This window comes from Phasianus colchicus, chromosome 1, assembly GCF_987193195.1.
Source record: "Phasianus colchicus chromosome 1, bPhaCol1.hap1.1, whole genome shotgun sequence".
Taxonomy (NCBI): Eukaryota; Metazoa; Chordata; class Aves; order Galliformes; family Phasianidae; genus Phasianus; species Phasianus colchicus.
In genome coordinates, this window is record NC_143436.1 from 77,798,335 (window position 1) to 77,823,115 (window position 24,781).

The following is a 24,781-nucleotide window of genomic DNA, read 5'->3' on the forward strand; positions in this document are numbered from 1 at the left end:
GCATGGCTTCACCAAGGGCAGATAGTACCTCACCAATCTGGTACCCATTATGATGAAGTGAAAGCATCAGTGGACAAAGGAAGGGCAACTGACGTTGTCTACCTGGACTTGTGCAAAGCCTTTGACATGGTCCCACACCACATCCTTATTTCTAAATTGGAGAGATGTGGATTTCAGAGCTGGACTATTGAGTCAATAAAGAATTTGTTGGATGGCTGTAGCCAGAGAGTTGTTGTCAATGGCACTATGTCCAGATGGAGGCTGATCATGAGCAGCATCCTCTAGGGGACCTTCTTGGGACTAGTGCTCTTTAACATCTTTATCAATGACCAAGACAGTGGGATCAAGCGTACCCTCAGCAAGTTTGCTGATGACACCAAGCAAGCAGTGCAATTAATACAAAAGAGGGAAAAAACACCATCCAGAGGAACCTAGACAGGCTTGAAAAATGTGCCTGCGTGAACATAATGAAGTTTAATAAGGACAAGTACAAGGTGTTCCACTTGGGTTGGAGCAATCCTAGATATGTCTACAGACTGGGAGAACTCATTGAGAGCAGCCTTGCTGAGAAAGACTTCGAGGTTTCAGTGGATGAAAAGCTGGACATGAGCCAGCAGTGTGCTCCTGCAGCCTGGAAAGCCAACAGTATCTGCAGCCAACAGGCTGCATCATAAAATGGGTGATAAGCAGGGTGAGGGAGGTGATTGTCCCTCTCTGCTCTGCCCTTGTGAGGTTCCATCTGGAGGACTGCACCCAGTTCTGGGGCCCACAGTACACCAGTACAGGAAGGAAGCGGAGCTGTTGGAGCAGGTCCATAGGAGGGATGAAGATGATTTGAGGAGTGGAGCATTTTTCATACAAAGAGGTTAAGGGAGTTGGGCTTGTTTAGGTTGGAGAAGAGAATGTTCCAAGGAGACTTCATTGCAGCCTTTCAGTACTTAAAGGAAGCTTACAAGCAGAATGGTAGGTAACAGTAGTTACTAGCAGGTAACAGTGCTATGAGAATTATCCTGCAGGACCTTAGTAGTACCAGAAAGCACAAAATCAGTAAGTTAATAGTGCCCTAGATTTACTGATACCAATATCAGTACAATGCTTAGGAGAAAGATAGGATCTCGTATCAAACAAGACAGCTTTCTTTGCCTCACAAGGGTGTTAAGCAGAGACTACTGGAAAAGACAGCAAGGGCTTGCATTATGAGCACTGCTGCAGTGTAAGTTTATTCGGTCTATATGCTGCCTATAATAGTACAACATATCTAAGAGGTAAAAAAAATGATGAGAGAAAAAAAAAAATCAGAAGCTTCAAGAGTTTCACTGACTTGCAGAAGAAGTAGGAATGATGTCTACTCCATGCACAGCACATAAAGCAATAAAGCAATACACAGGAATAAAGACTGTCAGCTGAAGAGCTGTAAGAACATGAACTTTGAAGATGGTAGGAAACATTAGCATGAAGCCTGTGTACAGGCTAAAGCTCATATTTTTGTGCAATTTTAAATGGATTGAAACTGAGAAGTACAAGTTTTTCATAATGGTTTGATGCACACTAAGTTGTTTGAAATGTTTACTGGTAAAAGCTACCGATTTTCATCTGATAGCAGGTTGTATCTCAACAGGTGAGAGCTATATCGATTGCACACAGTAGAGATTCTGAGAAATGAAACATCATGCAAGAAAGATTAGTATCATATAAGCCATTCCTTACTGGAAAACATTGAAAAGGTTTGGCTATATGGAGCAAATAGTTGGACTCAGTGATTTTTATGGTTCCCTTCCAACTCAAGAGATTCTATTACTCTCATTCTATAGTTCCCATTTTAAAGGGAAAGGTGCATATATGGTTCTTTGTAATATTTTTTCAATGAATTGTATGCAAATTAGCCATGGAACAGCTAACAACCTTCCTATGGAGGCAAGACCTGCTCCACATACAACATATCCTGTTCTGTGACCTGACTCAGAAACAGTAAAGATGTGATCAGGGACTATATTTAGTCTCCCTGTCATGTCATATCTTTCTACAGATCCCAGACAGGGCCCCAATTCCTTGGCATGGATCCTAGATACTAGTAAGCAAAGGAGGCCTTGGATTCTGTCAGGAGCTCACTGAACTATCCATGATGGGAACAGGTGCACTGAAGGTAAGCAGGGACACTGTCCTGTTTGGAGCAGTTGGAAAGAGCTTGGTTCATTTCTTCTCCCAGATCCAAGGCTAGACTTTTTACCCTGCAGATAGGTTATTTACCTTCTCCAGCTCACAAGTGTGGTTAGACAGTGACTTTCCACAAAATGTCAGATCAAAATCCAGATAATTCTCACACTGTTTTATAGTTCATTCTACATCAGTTTTGCTTTTGCTCTCTCATTTATTTTCCAGTACCTTTCTCTCTCTGCTCTGACATATTAATCCTAAATCTGTAGTTTAAAGACTATGCATAGAATGATTAGTAAATGAAGACAGTCTCAAAACAATTCTTTCACCAGTAATTTTAAAAGCTAACTGTGAAGAAAACTAGCAGACTTAGAGCAGCAAGAAGCATGTCTCTATCTCTTCTTCATTACCATAAGGCACCACGAAGTAGATTGTCAGGTAAGATTTTACTTCGAACAACATTTTAAGCAAGTTTTTTTTCTGAAAGAAACAGTCTTATCCTCACTTAAACTATAACTTCTCATTCCCACTTCCACCATTCCTTCTCCAAATTCCGGCACAAGCTGGGCAGTGAAACAAATCTGCAGGCCTATTCAAACTGAAGTTCTTTTTTTCCTCCTTTTTTGGCTGTGTAAATTTTTAGCTGGATCAGTTCAGTGGCACATCCATAACAGTATTAGAGGCATCATAGATCAGAAATTGATATCTGCATCGGAATATTGATACTTAAGGAGCTTCAAGGTGATTAGACTAAAAATATATTGCATGATTACAAATATTATAATGCATATAACCATTAAAATGATCAATTGCAGATAAGGCTGCATAAATAAAACCCCACCGACGTCCTCAGTGAGAGCAACCTAATACCCTAGCTCAGGGAACAATGATGGGTGGACAGCAAACTGCAGAATGACTTCTTAAGTCCTCCATATGAAACTTCAGGGCATGGCCTCCCATGAATGAGCCTTCAAAGAGACAGATTCAATTTCAGAATTGAAAAAAAAAAACACACTGATTGGGCTAGGGGAGGGTTGTCTTCCATAAGATCCATGCTAGTGTACCAAGAAACAATTTTAACCTTGGGCTTCTAATGAAAGGCTCTGCACTTTCAACCTCAGAAGTACACAGTCACAGAAGTACCAGGTGGCTCCTTCCAATACGCTGAGCTAGAGGTTCCAGCCCAGATCTGCTTTTTGCAGACACGATCAAAAAAGAATTTGTAACTGTGGAATGGATCAAAAATTCCAAATCATGTCTACCACCTAAGAAGTGGACTTCTGCCGCAGCTGCAAGACAGTGTTTCTCTGTGTTTGAGACTGAGAACAACCCACTGATGAAAAGCATTTGTGCCAAAGGAGAGCAAACTAAAACAAAAAAGAGAATCCAGAAGGGTCTGTTTTCTGCCGTTCTTGAGGCCTCAAAAGTATAGGCAGGTAACAAACTGCAGCTGCTTGCAAATTATCTACAGGGCCAGTCAGGGGATTGGGAGTTGAACTGTGGCACCAGACACATGAGCCTTTACCTGTTAGGAAAATAATTTTGGAGACAGCAGTGAGAGCTAACTTAAAAGACAGACTTAGTCACACTATGGAACGATTATACCTATCCAGAATTTAGTTCAGCAGCATGCCCAGCTCTGGGGACTTATCTTACTGATTCTTCTCTGAAAAAAAAGCATCCAATCTATAGTGGTTTTTTTTCTGATTTGCAGATTCCTTCTGATTTTTACAGGATTATAGAACCTCACGCTAATTAAAATCTTCATGGATTTTCCTAAATACAACTTGAATTGACAAACTACATCAATTTGGGATAGCTTGAGAAGAAAGACTGCATTCAGAACACGGAACGGTGGCTTGCACAGAAATGGTGGCTGTCATGAATTCTGTGATGTGTCCTTTCTTTCTCCTTACCATACATCTTGCCTTCATCTGACAAGATAATTTTCCGCCGTCCACATGGTGGGTAGATGGCTAACGCTTCCTGGAAGCTCTGCTCAATGTCTGGACTCCATACACCCTCAGCATCATTGTCAATTGGTTTGTCCAAGGCCTCACTGCCCCCTGAATCGTTGCTCCCCTCGGGGGAGGCAGGAGAGCTCCACTCGTTGGAGGTAATGGTGCCAGCTAGAAGCTCCAAGGTGCCACGTGGAGAAGCAGACTCAGAACCTGTGATGACAAACATATCCCATCCGTCAGTTGGAAATTCTCGTTATTAAAAAAATGAGGTGACACTAAAGAAACTAAAACATCCCTGTGAGGAAGGATTTTACTTCAAGTTTATCTTAAACAGTAAATCAGCTCTTGTGTTGGAGATGGAAACCTTCTCTACAAATCCTTCTATAAAGCCTGCTCCAGTATCTGTTTTGTTCATTAACTTTCTATCACTTCCCCATTCTTCTCAGAAACAATCTTCTTTCCTGTGCCTTTATCTCCTAATTTCCTTCTCCTTCTGCAGTGATTAACTTTGAAAATGTTATTTAGCTTACTGAAACACACATACAGTTATTCAGTCTATGTAAAAGACTACACAAAGTAAAGTAGTGATTAATAAATTAGATGCTGTTTCACTGAATTGAAGCTAGTGGACAGTGCCATTTTTAACATCGGCATTTCTTAAGGATGAACTGCACTTCTAAAAAACAGTTTCTGAAGTGACACAATTTAATGCAGTGTCTCCCAAATCTCAACAATTATAACCTGGCAGAAATCAAGGGCACCAGGAGTAAAAAAATAAGGTGCTGGACTTCAGTTTAAGAGTCCTAGTTACTTACAGTGTTTCTACTGCTCATCTTCAGAACAAGTTTTGGCAAGTTCCTTCAGTTCTCTATGCTCCTCTGTTCTTTTATTCTCAACCATTTTTAAGCTATTAAACTGTCATAAGGCAGGAGCAGAAACTGTTACTGCATTGAACCTAAGCAGGCAGCTGCTAGCTTTTGAGAACTACAATAAATTTTATAAAACTATATTCTATTTATAAAACCCTACAATGGAGACTGAAGTCATTAAGCAGAGCTGCTAAAATTTTTATCCAGAAAGCAAATTCAGACAGTACAGACACTGTATTGACATTAACTCCAGTCAATCATATAGAAGACAAATGGATTCTATGAACACAATCTTACTCCCCTGCCTTAATTGCAAAGTTGTTTACCTTTTTAATGGTTTCATTATCTGAACCACAGAGATAGAAAATCACAAAAAATTTTTTATCAAGAGCAACAGGATAATCAAAGTTGCACTGAACCAAAGAGTAAGGATAGCACCTAGTCAGACTAGCTAGGAATATCATAGCAATAATATAGAAGTCTGAGGAGAAATTTGAGCATGATCAATGTCAAGAACTAGTTAGAAAAGAAAAGCACGGTTATTCTTTCCTGTAGATGATTTAAAATAGATATATATAATTATTATTATAATAAACCACAAATTAGACCAATTTCCTCAACTTCAGAAGTTCAGAAAGTCAGAGTTCAGGTCTCCAGAAACCTCCTTGACATTGGATAAAAAATGTTACACAATATACTTCTTTTTAGCTTCTTACCTCTTTCAATTTATTGATCATAAAATCTTCTCAAAGACAATAGCTGTTTTTTTGTTAGGTTTTCTTTTTAATTAAAAAGATTAAATTCTTGAGATTTTTATCATTTCGAAAGGTGAAGTTGTAAAAAGAGTTGACAACACTAACTCTCAGATGGTTTTGGTGTTCTTATAATGACTTTAAATAGCAGTAGATTTTTACAACTCAGTAGCCCATCAAATGCTCAGGAAATGTATAAGAGAATGCTGAGAATTTTAATAATTTCTAGACACTGTACACTTCTTACTTCATGGTGCAGTGTTTCAACAAAACACATGGTTCATACAGAAATTCAGAAAGCCACTGTAAGATTTATCTCTTAGAATGTTTGGAATATATGAGGCTCTGGTATAGCCTACTACTGTCCATCTATCCATCGGTCAATCTTGCGAGAGCAGCTGACACGGCATGGCTGTTGCAGATGCAATAGTGGGAGATTTAAAAGGGCACAAACCTGTAAGAAGCCCTTGATTACCAAGGAATGTGAGGGGGAGATTGACTGGTGGTGCCAAATCCAGAGATCTTTGCAGCCAGCTGAGGCTCCACATGGAGCACATCACCCCCAGCCGCCTTACAAACAGGTGATAAGAGGAACCAGCAGGCAGACAATGTTCCTCTGCCATGCACCCCTTGTCTTTTCCTCCCCCTAGCAACAACGGTGAAAGGGTGGAGGGGTGGGGCAGTGACAAAAGGTCCCTGCTCGTGATGCAGGCATGCCCGTCTGGAGACTCCCCTGCCTCCCCAGCTTCCCCTGAAGAACAGGAACAGTGCTCTGCAGGGATAACTGGACAGTGGTAGTGATGATGGTTCTCCCCACTTGGTGGTGTCAGCAAAATCTAACCAGACCTCACTTAGCATTAAAACCTCATCAGCAAAGAAAAAAACGATGGGTCACTGTCATTGGTGACTCTGCTGAAGGGAGCAGAAGAGCCAATATGTAGACCAGACCCTCTACACAGGAAGGTCTATTGCCTCCTGGTTTCCCAGGTTAAAGTCGTAAGGAAGAAACTTCCTTCCCTAGTTCAGCCCTCAGATTACTATCCCTTATTTTGTTTCAGGTAAGCAGTGATGATATAGGAAGAACTTCCCTAAAGACTATGGAAAAGGACTTAGCCTTGGTGTGACAGGTAAAGGGTTTGGGAGCACAAGTTGTATTCTCCTCTATCTCTCCAGTTAGAGGGAATGATGAGAGACTAAATATGATGGGCCAATGGATTAATACCTGGCTCCGAGCCTGGTGTGTCCAGCAGCGTTTTGGTTTTTTTTACCTCAGCTCTATTTGCACTAGACTAGGCCTGCTGGTAACTGATAGGAGTAGCTTATCCCACCAGTGGAAAGGGGTCTTAAGACAGGAGATGGAAGTTTCATTGATAAATTTTTAAACTAGGTATGAAGGAGGATGAGGGTGTAACTGGTGTCATTAGAACGGAGACTGTATGTAACATGCCAGTGCTTATAGGAGAGAGATGTGCTAGTAAGACCTCTAGTGTCTTGTGTCTCCATGAAGGAGGAGGATGACTCACCCTTTTGTACGAAAAACAGAAGGGTTGGTGTGAGGTTAGTGGCTATAGAAACACCTGAGTATGGTCATGAGGGTATTAGGCCTACTGCCACTAAAAAGGAGGCCCAGCTCAGGTGCTTTTACACTAACGCACACAGCATGAGTAATAAACAGGAGGAGTTGGAGGCCACTGTGTGGTCGGAAAGCTCTGATATAGTTGCCATCACGGAAACATGGTGGAACGACTCACACAGCTGGAGTGCTGTGATGGATGGCTACTGACTTTTCAAAAGTGACAGGCAAGGAAGCAAAGGCGATGGTGTAGCCCTCTGTGTTAAGAAAGAATGTGAAGGTATGGAAATTAAAGATGGTGATGATAGGGTTGAGATCTTATGGGTCAGAATAAAAGTGAAAGCCAATAAGACTGACATTATCATGGGAGTCAGCTACAAGCCACCCAGCTAGGATGAAGAGGTGGACAAGACATTTTATAGACAGTTGGCTGAAGTCTCAAGGTCTCTCCCCCTTGTTCTTTTGGGGCACTTCAGTTTCCCAGGCATCTGCTGGATTTATAATACTGCAGATAGGGAACAGTCCCAGAGGTTCCTAGAGTGTGGGGGAGATAATTTCCTGACACATCTGGTGAAGAAGCCAACAAGGGGAAGCAAAATCCTGGACCTGCTGTTTGTCAACAGAGAAATTCTTGTGGGGGATGTTAAGGTTTGGAGGCCATCTGGGGCACAGTGATCATGAGATGCTGGATTTCTCGATCCTTGTCGAACCATGGAAGGGAGTCAGCAGAACTGCCACCTTGGACTTCCAGAGGGCAGTCTTTAACCTCTTTAAGACCATGGTTGAGAGGGTCCCTTGGGAGGTAGTTTTGGAGGACGTGGGAGCCAGAAAGGCTGGGAATACCTTAAGGAAGTAACTTTGAAGATGCAGGAGCTGACCATCCCAAGTCATGGAAGACAAGCTGATGGGCAAGGAGTCCAGGCTGGCTGAACAGATAATTTTGTCTGGAACTCAAGAGCAAAAGGAAAGTTTATGGTCTCTGGAAGAGTGGGCAAACTACTTATGATGATTACAGGTACATAGTGAAGCTGTGCAGGGAGAAAATTAGAAAAGCCAAAGCCCAGCTAGAACTGAACTTGGCCACTAAGGTAAAGAAGAACAATACATATTTCTATAAAATATTTTGAGCCAGGGTAAGTTTATGTTGGATATCAGGAAACACTTCTTTACAGAAAGGGTTGTTATGCACTGAAATAGGCTCCCCAGGGAGGTGGTTGAGTCACCATCTCTAATGTGTTTAAAAATCATTTGGATGTGGTGCTCAGGGGCATGATTTAGTGAAGGGTTGTTAGAGTTAGGGTACATTGGTTAGGTTGCATTTGGACTCAATGATCTTGAAGGCCTTTTCCAACCTGAGCAATTCTATGATTCTATGATTCTAAGATTTCAATCCTTACATTAAATAACTTGAATTCTCTTGACCAATGCTATAGATTTTTAGAACTTTAATAAACATGAGAAGGAAGAAAGAACTGTGAGGCTGAAGGGATCAGAAAGGAGAATTCATATTTGGCCTCGACCTCTGGGACAGACATTTGAAGCACGCTGTGAATGGCACTAAAGCAGGCAATATGACTTTAAGATGCCCTGAAATGAACAGTAACAGTTGGTTCCATCACCAGTTATCAATCACTGATACATCTCCTTTCTGTCAGGTGTTCAGTAAAAAAAAAAAAAAAAAAAGAAAGAAAAAAAAAAGAAAAAAGAAGGTTAATTCAAGATATTCCCTTGCTGGGAAATGAGAGGAGATCAATAAGATTTCCAAAGAGTGACTTGGCATAGAAAAAAAAGCTCTCTGTTTCAGTTGTTCTTTTGATGTTTCTTTGAGTGCACCTATTTACTGGTGCCTGTTGACCTTCTTCATATTTAAAGCACATTAAAATTACAGAATAATAGAATAAATTAATGAGCACATGAAAATAATAACAGAATGTCTTGGGTTGTAAGATCATGCAGTTTGAAAACCCTTGCTGGGGCATGTTGCCATCCACAAGATCAGGTTAACCAGGGCCCCATCCAACATGGCCAAGGACTAGGCATTTCACAACTCTCTAGGCAACTTGTAACAGTGCCTCAACATCTACTAAGTAAAAAAACATTCCTCCTAATATCTAATTGAAGCCTCCCATCTTTCAGTTTAAAACCATTTCCCCTCATCATATCACTATCAGACCTTGTAAAGTTGGTCTCCCTGCTGTTTAAAAGGCCTTTTTAAGTACCAGAAGGTACTTAAAGAGGTCTCCCCAAAGCCTTGTCTTCTCCAGCTCCTGCAGCCTTACTTTGTGTGAGAGGCGCAGCAGCATTCTGATCACCTCTGTGGCCATCCTATGGACCCATTCCAACATCTCCACATCTCTCTTGTGCTGGGGGGCCAAAGCCTGGATGTAGTCCTCCAGATGGAGCCTCATGAGGGAAGAGTAGAGGGGGACAATCACCTCCCCCACCCTGCTTACCACCCCTTTTATGATGCAACCCAGGATACAGTTGGTCTTCTGTCCATAAGTGCACACTGCTGGCCCTTGACAAGCTTTCAGAACCTCTAAGTCTTTTTTGGCAAGGCACATCTCAATGAGTTCTTCTCCCAGTCTGTAGACATATCTGGGACTGCTCCAACCCAAGTGGAATACCTTGCACATGGCCTTTTTGAACCTTATTAGGCTCACAAGGGCCACTTCTCAAACCTGTCTAGGTTCCTCCTTTGGATGTCATCCTTTCTGTTTTATCAACTGCACTACTTAGCTTACTGTTATCAGCAAGCTTGCTGAGGGTGCACTCAATCCCACTGTTTTGGTCATTGATACGTATGTTGAATAGCACCAATACCAAGACAGATTCTTAAGAGACCATGCCTCCATCTGTACACAGACCATTGATTATACCGCTTGATTGTGACCACGAGACCAATTATTTATCCACTGAATTGTTCACCACCCTTCAAATCCCCGTATTTCCAACTTAGAGATAAGGATGGTGGGACCATGTTAAAATGCCTTGCTTAAATCCAGGTAGATGATTTCAGTTCCTCTTTCTTTATCCACTGGTGCTGTCACTCCAGTGTAGAAAACCACCATATCGATCAGACACTATCTGCCCTTGGTAAAGCCATGCTGGCTGTCTCAGATCACCTCTTTGCTTTGCACATGCCTTAACATAATTTCCAGGAGGATCTGTCCTGTGATTTTCTCAGGCACAGAGATGAAGCTCACCAGTCTGTAGTTTCCTGGGTCTTCCTTTCTACTCTTCTTAAAAATGAAAGTAAACCATTTTCCAGGCACAGGGGAATTCATTTGACAGCCATTATTTTCAAACACGATGGAATAGCTTGGCAAATATAGCAGCCAGTTCTCCCTCAATAACTCCACAAACATAGGTCACAGGCTGGTTTTAACTTCAGCTGTCACACTGAGAAATGAATAGAATTCAGAAAGAAGCTTAAGGTTTGACAAAGTAAATGTATGCATAGTACAACCTACATTTAGAGATGTATGTCTAAAACAGACAGCAGGATCTGCACCAAGTGAAAAGATTCATACAGCTTAGCAGTTTTGTGTCTTTCAAAGCCACAGTCAGTGCAAGCTACAATCTCTGTTCTGAAGCCAAAATCCCAAAATACAAGTAGACAAAGTCATTTCCTAGGGAATATATGGCTATCATAAACATAAAAAGTACCCATTTTTAATTCAGTTACTTTCATCTCTTCAAGACCCATATAGATACAGGTTAAAATCCAGTAGATGATTTAATCACAATGCACTGTTATGCTGACAATTAATATATCTGAAGCATAGCTCCTTTTTCCAGCTCTGCATTCATATGCTAGGAGTTGCTGCCTGATCATCTGATGTTTTACAAGGCTTCATATCTGTGCCAAGCCCCTTCAGTGACAGAGCAAACTCTGGATCTTTTCTGATGCAAGATCCAGAATTCAGTAATAGAGAAAACATACTTTGCATTCAGTTCTGTGTCAACCCCCAAGACTGTCTTCTCCCAATACAAAAGAAGAGTTGCGCTAACTTCAGCAGATGTCACTTGTGTATTCAGGAAAGTCCTCAAAGCGAAAGACAGCATATGTGATCCTTATTTCACATTAGTATAAAGCAAGAGAGATACAGAAAGTAAAAGCAATGAGAGAAAAAATTATAAAGATATTAAAGTTTCTTTCTTGCCTTTCATTCCTTGACCAACAATGTTAGTCCTATTTATTTCAAGCTACAGCTAAGTCAGTAAGCATTAAAATATGCTATCGTGGGGATATCAAGCAGGATATTTGGCCATCTCCAGCTGAAACCTCAAGAATCACTACGGCACTAACACCACTTAGCCTTCTTTGTGATAACTTCAGAAGATATTCCATAGATTGAAAAGACTATTAAAATCCTTATAACATTAGCATCTTACTGAATCAGAGATATAATGTTTTAATGAACCTGCGAGATTATCCTAAATAACACTGCTTAAATAGTAATCTTTATGTGCAATCCCACTCAGCTCAGAGCTCAACTCTGGAGTTGTCTGGCCTGTAGCTCTCTTCTTCTGCTGAACACTTCAGGCCTCCAGTTTCCCAGTCTGTTGATGTGAACTCTGAATTCACTGGTGGGAAAGGTGGCGACTTATTAAACAAAGCCATGGAAGAACTGGGAGACAAATTCTATGTTAAATAGATTTATTGGTATGGGAAGCTAAAAAACTGAATCATTTCCCATTGAAAATGTGATCTGAGCAGAAGTAGAGCATTTTGTAGAAACACGGTGATGGTGAAACTATTACCTATTACAAGAAAGGTATGAATAATATTAATTACCAACCACTTAGCTTTAACAAAATACATGTTTTTAGTTACTATCTAGCTTTCAGTTTGGTTCAGTTTTCCATTCAATCAAAAACCAAACACATAAAAGTTGGTAACTTAAAAGCATGGTGTTTTCTAAAACATATACTTCTGAGTGTTCTAATATCAGTAAGTATTTCAGTACTTATAAGCTAATTTATTTATAAGTTCTGTTTTTGGAAAAGCTTGTAATCACAAAGCTTTTTCTGGTGTGAATTTGATTTTGAAATCACTAAATAGACATTCCAATTCACAGACACAATCAGCCAGTTCCTCTCCCTTCTGAATTCCCAGAACAATTGTTTGGTACATCATCTGATCTTTTCTCATTTCTGCAAACATGCCAGGGGTCCTAGACTTTACATCTATTCTCTTCAGATTCCGTCATTATGAATCTTACACTACTGGGTTCTCATATTTATTCTCATATCTTACAGTTGTTCTTATTCTATATTTTACTAAGATGATTATCTACCTTTTTTTTGTGGGTTCCAGGATCAGACACGAACACCTCATAGCACTACCACCTCCTCACCATTCTACTTCTCTGTTACATTTCTCTCTGTTCAAACACTGTTTCTTATTTACTCCTGATCTCTGTTCTTATTTATGTCATGGCCTGTCTCTTAATGCAAATCACTCACAAAGGCAGACTCTGGGTTCAGAGGAAAGCAAGAGTATGGAGAAACAACAAATTTTTCAGCTCCAGCAGTTTCAATTTAATTGCTCTTAAGCTGGCAATTTCAATGCTAACTCTCTCTTCTTTCATGCATGGCATCTCATGGTGATTCAGAGATCTTGCAGAGCTAGACAGCTGTCACAAACCCTTAAGTGAGATCTCAATGACAGGGAGCATATTTTTAAAAACTCTAGTCTAACGCATCTGCTTTCTGATATCAATTCTACACTCATTACTGTTGGTAACAGTTCCCTCTTAGGTTTTTGTGGCAGATGCTTAACTCAAAATCATACTTGCCTAAGGATATGAAAAATTGCAGCCAGCTGTTTGGTTTTCTTAGAGTTGTCTAAAAGACTTCCCTACCCCATGTCTACCATCTTTGCCTTCTGAAACTGGTATCAAACACAACCCACTACCCAGAGATGTCCCTATCCACTTCACCCAGGAAGCAATGCTTACCAGCACAGTCTTGTGGAATCTGACAGCACGGTTCCACTCTCGCTGGCTGCACGTTGAGCAATTCAATTAATTATATAAATCTCTTCAACTTATGTTTCATTTCATGGGACAAGCTCTTGAGGCAGGGACTACTTCTCATTACAGGTATTCCTTGATGTTATTGCAATACAAATAAAAATGAACAATTCTGGCATTCACTACTTTGATTACATGAGTCAAACATCTGAATGAGCATCTGAACCACAACATTTTCATGTCCCATCAATAATAGAGTCAAATAGATAACTTCAAAAAAAAATTAATCCAGAAGAGAGTATGTCCTGCTGCACAAACTAGAACTTTAGAGAAGTACTATATAACTTTTTTCTTTTTTTTTTTTTTTTAATGGAGACAGCAACCACAGGTTATTTCCATTAGGATCATGCTAATAAATGAGCTTACACAATGAAATCACGCAAGGATATCTGGGTTTAGAAAGTAAGAGTTTGGAATGCAGGTTTCTCTGAAATTAATGCTTCCTATTTATTTCCTCAAAAACTACAACAGATGCAATTAGCACAATAACACTATTTGATAGAGAAAATTCTCAGCTACAAAACATTATTTTTCAACACAATTGCCACCACTAGCTATTCATTATTGCCGGTCATGAACAAGAGCCTGCATGCTGCACTTGTAAAAGCCTGTACCAGCAGAGGTGCCCCATTGTTGCTGTCATCACTGCTGAAACACACCACCATCCCCTTCACGGAGCTCACATCTCCTGTTTAGTATCCACCAGCATTCAGCAAGTGTCAATGAATGTTAATGGTATGATTTTTCCTGCATGGAGGAATTTAATTCCACACCTTTGTTTCCCATGCATTTCCATGTCAGATGCCATTTTGTCAAATTGCAGCTCTGCTGCCATCTGTTGCACAGTAACAAAATGTAATGGAATACTGGCAGGAAGGTTCAACATCTGCTGCCATACCCACAACATCTGCCTTTGATGTTGTGGGCCAATATAATAAAATAGGAGGAGCAGTCCTCATATGTTTTGTAGGGTACAACAGAACATAGTACTGAAACTTACCAGAGGAAAAAAAGGCTGGAAAATTCTATAGGGCACTATAATAATAGCTTATTTCCTCTGAAAAAGAAGTATGACTGCAGTCGGTAGATGAGTATCTCCAAGGGAGTGCAACTCAATGACTGCAGGGGAAAAACATTAGTGTAAGAGGAAAAGGTGGGAAAGCAGTTATACAGCAAAAAGGTCTGAGGTCTGATAAAGTTTGCAGACAAAACAGCAGAGATCATTAACATGCTTAAAGGAACTCTGCAGTGAAAAAAGATGCAACTGCAGCATGACCAAATAGCCCTTAACTAGCTAGCAGGGTAAAATACTTTTGCAGCACCCCAGCAACCAATTGCTCAGGCTGCCCAAGAAATAGCACTCTAGTCATTAAATCAGCCTGGAGCCAGTGCCATTTGAAGTTGCATAAGAAGGTCCAGCATCAGTGATAGAAAGTGGGAACAGTTCCATGAGCTTTTTGAGAAGTCTCTACTCACTCATTCTATTAACAGTTTAGCCAAATGGTGAGACTAGCTACAGTCTTAGCTTTTGCTCTGAGACTTCTGTGGTCCTGGAGCAATGCTGGCTATTACCTGTGAATACTCCTATCCACCCAGGACACTACTGCTGTGACTAGAATTCTCTGACTAAAACCAGTTAAAGTAGGTGTTACATGCTGCAGATGAAGAAAACGTCTTAACGGACAACAGTGCCAGGCAAGGAAAAAAGAAGAACTGTATACTGTGCAAGATAATATAATCATTACATCTACAGGCTGCCTTGTGAGATTTTGTCTCTGTCTTATCACTGTGTTAGACTAATTTACAAAGGAACAAAAACTACTGGCCTTAGATCATATTCAACATATGCTTGGGCTCCAGCAGAACGCTTTTATGCCTTGCAAAAAACTAAGCTTGGTTTGCTTGCTACACTGAAATTACCTGCAGCAGCTGCTGTTCAAGAGGCACCTGACTTCCTGAGCGAAGCAAAGCAATGTTTTTAATTTATTGTAGTAGATGAGCTTTGACTGAAACGAGAGGATGTAACATCCAACATAGTTATATAAATCAAAACATGGAGAGAGGAAAACTTCTATCAGAGTAACCCTAGATAATGCAGTCAAACAGGATGTGATAAGACAGTGTGTGGCATTGCACACCACCCAATTGGTTACATTCTTTATAAAGAAGACAGAACACAATCTTGATGCCCTGAAAGTAGACTGGGGGAGACAATGTTGTATCCAATGTGAGAACTATCCCTCAGATCTCCCATTTTCTCTGACTTTCTAAGTGGCATGTTTCAATATTTCCAGAAAAAATGATTGTGATAGGGTGAAGATGGATAGCTATCCTTATCCTAGTAGCAGTAGTCATCACTAGTCCTCTCAACAAGCACCAAGCCAGTTAAAGAAGAATTAACCAGAAGGAAGTCCAGTAATTGTGCCCATTCCTTATCATGGAATTTTCAGTAGTATTAGCTAATGTTTAAATTAAAACTGTCTCCTGAAGTACACAGAACTGTGGCTTACTGATTAAAATTACATAGCCCATATGCCTGAGCCTTACAACAAATATGTTGACTCAAACAACTAGCCTTATCAACTGTCCACGAATGAAAAAAATGGAGCTGTAAGATCTATGAAACATCACTTTGCGAAGGTGGAATGATAGACTGTTTAACTTCACTTCCTCTCATGGCTCCTCATGGTTGATAAACATCAGAAGAGCAAGGAGGGAGTGCATGACAGAGACAATCGCTGGAAAAGTCCTGAATACACAAGTGGGTCGTGAGCCCATGGGTGGTTTTGGACCAGCCAGACAATGTAATGGAGAACATGAACATTTACCTTTGTTGATTCACCAGCCACGGATCAAGAACCCATAATCAAGATTGTCTGGATCCAGGAGTGGTGAACCATCTCTCTCTAATTTTCTCTTTCTCTCTTGCTCTTCTTCTCTTTCCTCTCAATCTTCTTTTACTTGCTTTTCTGTACTAGCTATTGCCTAAATTTGCCTTCAAATATTTGCTTATTAATTGTTGTTAGAAAATTGCCTAATTTTGCCTCAAAGCAGTTGATTAGTTGTACCTAGAAAGCTCAATAAATTGTCTTGCATCGTTCTTCTGGGTCACTGCTTGACTCCATTGCTTCAGCAACTCACTGAGTGCCCTGTTTGAAAGTAGTCAACTTACAGCCCAACCAAGTGCGGATGAGAGACATCATACCAAATCATATGTGAGGGAGAAATAAATCATGTTTACCATTTTCACCAAATACTGTTCTTCACTTAAATATTAAAAGATAAGGAACCTTTAACAGGAAGCAAAGAGTATTTACTCCCAAGCCCACCATTCTGAAAATCTCACCATTACACTAAAAACAAAATACCTACTACCTACCGAAAAATTTATAGCACAAAGACCTGCCTAAGTGAATCACTCAGTGAAGAAAATTTGTCTAATGACAAAATCTTTCCAATAATGTCAAGACAAAGAAAGGTGAACTTTAAAATGCTTTGTGTTTGCAGTTGTTTTAACTTCAGAGAGAATCACTTTTCTCAGGACTGATGTTTAACACTTTCTGGAAATTAGATGCCTTTCTAGTCTTTTCTATCAGAGAACACAAAATTGAGGGACTAATAATGCCCTGTCATTTCATGATATCCAAACAAAATTCTTATTTCTCAATTCTGCCTCCTGTTCAGGATGTCTCTCAGCCTCACCTCTTTCAATCAATAATAGGATGTGGAGAAATGGCTTAAAGCTCTGGAAAAGCAAGTTCAGTTTGTACGTTAGGAGAAGTTATTTACCGAGAAGAGGCCAGGCTTCTCAGGGAACTGGTCATAGCCCCAAGCCTGTCAGTGTTCAATAAGTGTTTGGAAAATACTTTTAAATATATGTTTTGTTTAACTCTTAGGTTGCTGAATGTGAGTCAGGAGGTGGACTTGATGATACTCATGGGTCCCTTCCAAAACAGGATTGTGTTGCCTAGGACTCAAGGGTACAAGTCCCAAAAAACACGCTCTTGGGTTCAAATGACACCAATGGCAGAATTTCACATGAACTTAGATAGGAGACAAATGTTTCCAAAACTCATCTAAAGCTGTGAAAGCGTTTAGCTCCAGAACTATAGCCAGTTTCCAGCAAAAGCAATAGGAGAAATTGGGCTAACAGTTTTTTTTATAACAGAATAGACACAAGCAGAATCATGCTTCCTCATCTGCAGTGCTTTCAGGTGGCCTATGTTATAATCATAATCTGTGTACCTCTCTGTCCATTCCAAGGCTAAAGAGGCCCTTTACTAACACCTCAAGACTGAAGCAAAATATGAATGGCAGAAGAGTTGTAAAATGGGATCTCAGTTCAATCAACCAATAAAGCATGTGTCCCAATTTTAGTAGGAGTTAGACAGAAGCTTAAAAATGTTTCGATGTTTTTGAAAAGCCACTGCCTAAGTAAAGAGCAACCGTGAAACACCTGCACCATCTGTTAAAGTGGGTTGAGAGGAGGGCAATGAAGATGATCAGAAGCTAGTGCACCTCTCCTGTGAAGAAAGGCTGAAAGAGCTTATTTAGTCTGGAGGAGTTTCCAAGGGGACCTCATTGAGGCATTTCAGTATCTAAAGGGGGTCTGCAGGAAACATGGAGAAAGACTCTGTCAGGGTGTGTAGTGAAAGGACACAAGGTAGATGGTTTGAATCAAAAAAGGTAGATTTAGACGAGATGCAAGAAAGAAATTCTTGACTATGAGGATGAAGACACTGGAAGGTTTTTCAACCCTCACCCACCACTAGTGAGGCTGTGAATGCTCCATCTCTGGAAGTGTTCAAGGCCAGGCTGGATGAGTTTTTGGGCAACCAAATCTAGTGGAAAGTGTTCCTGTTCATGGCACGGGGCTTGGAAATAGACAACCTTTAAGGTTCCTTCCAACTAAAGCCATTCTGTGATTCTACAATTTTATATTGTGAAGAATAAACAATTAATTCCTGGTCTGACTTTTCAATGCTTCTTGGTGAAGCTGAGCCCTAATTATGGCTGCCAACTAAGCCGCATTCTCTCTATGGATTCAGATACAATCTCAGCTCAGCTTTTTAGTACATGCTCCATCTAATATATGAAGCAGAAGAGTTCAGAAGTTCCACAGAAAGCAAGTAAAAACTATGACAGCCTGTAAATACAAGTTGAATCCTCAAACTGGAATCACAAGGCAAAGAAATAGAAAAAATGGCAAAACTGAAAAAAAAAAAAAAAACCAAACAGTTAAGCTCGTCCTCAGATGTCACAGAAAAGCACAAACATTCTGATTTCTCTCTTTGCTCCTCCACCTCTTTCTCCCAGGAGGGTCAACATCTTATATACCTTCTGCTGGATTAATCTACAGCAGGATAGGGGCAATTAGTCAAGCAAGTCTAGATTCTTAGGGACACAGACAGTTACAAACTTAACTCCACTTTTTAAAACAAGTTCTTACAAAACCAGTTGGATACTTCTTTACTTTTCAGTTAGCTTACTTGTGGATAAAAGAAGCAATTTACATTGTTCCTCCTGCACAGTTATTTTGTTCTGATTGTTAGATCTTTCATAAATAAAGTAACTGTAAATCAATAGTATTTTTTGCTTTTAAAAAGATAAATTAAAGCATTAAGTATACTTTAAAAAGCCTTCTTATGCAAACCTCTCTTCCACACCTCTCTCTTTTTTTTCCTTAAACTGACAAGATTCTTACACCAAGAGAAGCTCTAAATCCTGCTAGGCCAGTATCAGTAGTTGGTTTCAAGGACCTAGCCACAAAGAAGTATGACCAGGTAAGATAAACATCAGCAAATCCTCCCTCCCTTGCCATTTTCAGTATACACATGTTCAGTGCTCTCTTGACTTTTTTTCCCCTCAGTTAAAGCACAGCAGTCATGGTTACAAGAGATTAGACTTTGTCTGGACATCTGTCATTAATGGTTACTCCTGTTTGAAGGAAGGTATTGAGGACTATGCTAATTTATTTTGCCTTTGGCAATAGCAAAGCAGATGCTTCAAAGGTTTGTAACAAGCCACTGTCGTTCATGTCTCAGTACAGCAGAAAAAAAAACACCTTTTAGCAATCACATTCTAACAAAGGTAGAACATAGCAATCATAAACCTACAATGGAACAGAAAAACAGAGCCAGTGACTCAGTCGGTCACACTGGGAACTGGAAAACCTGCCCCTCCCTAGCAGGAAAATGTGTAATTCATACAGCGTTAAAAACAAAGGAGAGTGGCTGCATCATCTCCAGAAAAAGTAGGACCCAAGGGACAGAGGGGGGGAAAAAAAAAAGAAAAAAAAAAATCAAAACCAACTACACCAACAAAAAACAATGACTTATTTAATCATCTAAGTTTCGTATCTTGTAATGAGCAAATTACCAACTTTTTACAAGGCTCTTTCCTAGATCATGGCTATATGAAGTAAGGTGTAGGGCATTTAGCATGTTGATGGACATAACAGAAAAGCTGGTGCAGAGAAAAGCATATACCATGATCAGTAAGTAGCATGGCTTTATGAACACTGTGCTCCATCTTGATAAACTCGATTGCTTTTCAAATGAGGATAGAACTATCATGAAGAGAAAAAAAAAGAAGTGCACAATGTTTTAAGTTTAGATTTAGAAAAGCATTTGCTACTCACTAAGGAAATCATGGCTGAAAAATTAATTCAAGCTGGGTAGCTGAATAGCACTGCTCATATTACTAGAAAATGAATGTTTCAAAAGTGTAATGATATATACCAATGGAACTATCAGACACAACAACATCTACTGTGTTGCTGCAGGGATCTTAGATGGTCCAGTTTTCATTGACATCTTAATTACTGATCTAAGACTGAACAAACAAAATGTTAATTAAACTTGCAGATGATACAGAATTAAGTTTACAAACACCAGTGGGTAAAGGCAGCTCAAACAAGAGAAGTGGTTGAGGGGAAGGAGGAGGAGGTTGGGACAGAAATTAGACTATCTGGAAAAAGTAATGCCAGGAAACTGAAGCAACTTCAAGAAAAGAAAAAAGAAAGCAAACAACAACAACAACAACAATAAAAAACCACAGAGATAAATCAAGTAAAGAAAAGGCCCTCCCAGAAGCAAGAGTTAAACACATGAACGAGTAAGAAAGCTGAACAAATGAGATTTTTCTATAAAGCACATTCTTCTACAAAATGACCAATATAACTTTTGTCTGTCTGTGCTCAGTTGTCACTTCAGGCAATAGAGAAAGATAAATCACCTCCAACACGTGAAGTATCACATATTCTGCAAAAGGAACACAGACTAATTGAATAAAATGACTAGTACAAAGAATAATCATTAGACCTAGAATAATAGATGTTGCAAAATATAAAAAATATAGTCTCAATGGTGATCTGTAATAACTTAGAAGTAGCAAATGCAAGAAGAGAGGGAAAAACAATAATTTCACAGAAACATGCCAAGGCAAAAGCTATTGCATTAGGCTAACAAAAATTAGCTTGAATTTCAGGAAATCCCAACTGATTTTAAAATGCATTGGGCTATGGAAAAGCTGTCCAAAAGAATCATTGCATGACATTTAGGGGAAAAAAAGAATTTAAAAAAAAAAAAAAGAAAAAAAAAAAAAAAAGAACAAAGGACAAATTTGAGTGAGGATCTTTTATATATATATTCTTAAAAAAAATAAAAAAAATAAAAAATTAAATAACATGGAATTTTTGTTTTCTTAAGATACAGCCACGTGGCCAGATAAGACAGGTATCCTTTGACTACCTCAAAAATAAATTATAAATGTGGTCCAAAGAACAGCTCAAGGTGCAACAAAACTACAATGCTGCTAGAAAACCATTCCCATTTTAATCTTACACCCAACCCACTAGTCATTGTATCCACCTCTCCAGACATAGCCCCACTCACGTGAACATACATATGATTAACTGGTCTAGGGAACAGGTATGGCTGAAAACTAACTTGCTGAAACAGTGTTTCTTCTGATTTGGGTCTGCGTCCATACCACCCCACATAAAGGAAAAACTTAAGTACAGAAATGGACTGCCTGTGCAGGCCAGCTCTGTCTTCAGCAGTACCAGTCTGCAGTATTTGTGGACCTATCCCTATAATTATGCTGTGATAAAACCAAGACCTAAAAGAATCAGTCCAAATAAAGCATGGAATATTAAGAAAGATAAATTGTGAGTGTCATTCCAGAAATAATCTCAAGCATCAACTGGAGAAACTGTACTTTTCAATGATTTTCATAATGTATTTGAGTTCTGTGAAACAAATATCTGAGTAAAAGACCCAACAGCAACCATTATTTTATCTTAAACCACAAGCAAGATTCTGCACCTTGGAATCTTTCTCGTCAAGTCTGTCATTACTATTCTTATGCCATTTTCTCCCAGAATTTCCATGGTACAGGAACATTAAAACACCACAGTAATAATCTGAAGTAATTTAAAACTATCAGCAAAGTTATTAAAAAAAAAAAAAAAATGTAACAGGGAACAAGAGAGAAAAGAAATTTGTAATTTGTAATATCCACTATCAACAGTAATTGTCATGCACACTACTTCATCCCAAGATCACCTAAAGGGCAAGAACAACGAGCTGACATTCCAGGTCAGAGATGATAGGCTTGTCAAATACTCGAATTTGAATAGTCCAGACCAGGATTTAGAAAAACTCTGCAAGGTAACTGTACGGACTGGCTGGCTACCTTTTGGTCTGTGAACTAAGAGTCCCTCATATGCCAGAGACCCTTGGCATCCAGCAGCCTTAATAAAGAAAATCCTCTGTATTCATTACAAGACAGCCCAACTTCTTCTCCATAGTGAGAAAAATCTATCAAGTCCAAAAGTTTTCAGTTGCATCAACAATAGTAAAGCAGATTTATCATGGCCCTAGCCTGGTTAAAAAGAACACCTCTTTTCCCCCTTCTTCTTTTCACTTCATTCCTTCCCCATCATACTACCCACCTCCTGGAGAAGGAAAAATAAAATGTCTTCCATCTTCACAGACAGATGGGCAAACAAGTGAATATTCTACTGTTTGGACACAGAAAATGGGATATAGTCTAAGGGAAACAGATCTGTTCCAAGTAATAGGAAACAAGAATAAAAAATCTTCCCTGCCACCCATCCCCCATGCGTTCAAAAATTTATTTTGTGTTGATTATTTGTAGCGGACCTACAAAGCTCTGCTCTTAAGGTTAGAAAGTAACAGGAGTATAACTTCAGGTTAAATTAAAAACAAAACAAAAATTGGTTCACTTAATCCATAAAATACCTACTTGAGCTGCACTGTTGCACTCCTTCCCCCATTCTAAACAAAATAAAATAAAATTCTGCACAAGATAAAAGATTACTTGGGGAGTAGCGTTGGTTTTCACTGTTTTTTCCTTTGTGTGTGTGTGTGTGGAGGGGGAGGAGGGGGGAAAGAGGGTTGTTTGTTTGTTTTAAAATCCTTTCCAGGAGCATGCCACCAAAATTCATGTCTTCTAACTTCTGATTAAAAAACACTAGGAAAACACTATTTCCTCATCTTTTCATAAATGCATTAAGACAACCCACATGTAATACCATGGATTTTTTTGCTTATTACTGTTAATTTTGTTTTACTCCAAAGCACTTTCCGTAGTTTACAATAGAATTTATATCCTTACTACAAAAAGTTCTGTTCCTCCTCTTAACTGGTCCCCCCAGATCAACTCTATAAAACATGCAGAAACCTATTTTTTCCATGAGAAGTGTTAACAGTTCTCTGCCGATGCACCAGCAGCAGAGTTCCCAAAGTCCTGTGCAGGCACAGAAAGGGGAAAGGAACCAGTCGCCTCCATTGAGAATTTTCTAATCACTTCCTTCATACGTTCACATCTCCTCTGTCGCACATGACCAACTTCGAAATCTTTCTTTTACCCTTTTTTCCAGCAGACACTCCCCAGTACCCCGCGGGAAAGAGATCGGGAAATAGCATGTCCTGACCTGAGAAAGGCAAGAGCAGCTGCTGTTACACTGAGGCAGTGAGGACCAGTTTCAAATCCACCTCCTGCTCCAGGACTTCATGCCAAAAGAGCAGATAAAATTTATTACTATATGCCTCTCTCTCTTGCTCGATCCCCACCCCTGAGTCCTTAGGGCTTTGGACAGGGAAGCGGATCAGCTTCTCACTCAGCATTGTTACCACCAAGCCAGAGAGAAAGAAAGTTGCCGGGGTGGTTCCCCTCGGGGAGGCTCCAGAACGTATTCTCGGGACTCTTCCTTCCCGAACTCCCCAGAAAGGCAGAAAGTGGAGACGGTATGAACAATGCCGGGCCCGGCCGGGCCGGGCCGGAGTTAAGCAGGAGCACACAAAGCGGCCCCAGGCGAGTGCCACCGACTTACCTGAAGAGCGTGGAGCGACGAGCAGGACGGCGAGACTGCGCGGTGGCGGAGGGAGGCAGCGTTCGGGCCAGAGTTTGATAGGAAAAGAGAGGGTTTTTATTTTCCCTGGAGTTTGAAAGGAGTAAATGAGGAACGCGTGGAATGAGAGTTGGTATGAAATGAACGCGACTGAGGGAGGGGACTCCCGTCTAATGTAGAGGATGGAAGAGGGTTAGGGAGGGGACTGGCCGGGGGGAGAAGGGGGAGGCGAGAGAAAAGCTGAGGCGGGGTTGTGAACAAAATCCAGAGGGGATCGGCTCTCTCCGGCTCGAGGACGTGCGTGCTCGGGGAGGGGAGGGGAGGGGAGGGGAGGGGAGGGGAGGGGAGGGGAGGGGAGGGGAGGGGAGGGGAGGGGGGATCGTGGGGCAATGGCCGGAAGAAAAAGCCCGCAGGGGCGGGTTGCCCCACAAACGGGAACAGAGGAAGGAAACTCCAGGCGGCCGCGAAGGAAAAGCCGGGAGGAGAGCCGAGGGAGCTTGGCTGCAGGGGTGTCGGGAGCGGAGGGGACACGGCCACCTCCAGAAATCAGTGCGTCGGTGAGAGCTGGGAAAAGAAGTTGTAATCGCTGTTCAGGACGGCTCTGCTCCAAACGGTGGACAAGCCGCGGTAACGCCGCCTCTTGCCTGTTGTTTTACCAGGCGTGGGGGTACGCGGACGAGAAACCAGCGCCCGCGCCGGAAGCCCTAGGGCTACAGTCGCCCCAGGCGGTGACTTAACAGCTGCCGGCCCCCGTGCGGCCCTCTTCGACTGTCGGGTCCAAGCGCTCTTTAGAGCCACACTTCGGCCCTTCAGCGCGGTGATCCCAGGCCAGCACAGCCCCGCGTCTAGCCCCTTGCAGCCAGGCCTGACTTACAGGCCTCTTCGGAGCTACCTCAGGAATGTGGCTTTCACCCCGCATAGCTAAACGGCTACAATAAAAGCCAGCCCCAGCACCACAGAAGTGCTTGTTTAGTGACAGTTTAACTGTTTCGAGAGCATCCGAGATAGGAAACTATTCACGTAACAGCAATGGGATGTTCTCTATGGCTTTTC

The 24,781-nt window shown here is 40.7% G+C and overlaps 1 protein-coding gene across 4 annotated transcripts in view; it reads right to left on the reverse strand.

Annotated features, from left to right (window-relative positions):
- Window positions 1-23,904, reverse strand: part of TEAD4 (TEA domain transcription factor 4) — a 64,330-nt gene extending 40,426 nt beyond the window's left edge. The window contains exons 1-2 of one of the 4 annotated variants that reach the window (XM_090148300.1): window positions 23,711-23,904; window positions 4,071-4,325 (exon numbers count right to left, since the gene is read on the reverse strand). In XM_090148300.1, coding sequence (XP_090004426.1) covers window positions 4,071-4,077 — 7 coding nt within the window. In that variant the 5' untranslated portion in view covers window positions 4,078-4,325; window positions 23,711-23,904. Of the gene's footprint in view, window positions 1-4,070; window positions 4,326-23,311; window positions 23,405-23,710 lie in introns of those variants that run through there. The other 3 variants (XM_090148301.1, XM_090148293.1, XM_031611543.2) reach the window with 3 other exon arrangements.
- Window positions 23,905-24,781: the final 877 nt, after the last annotated feature.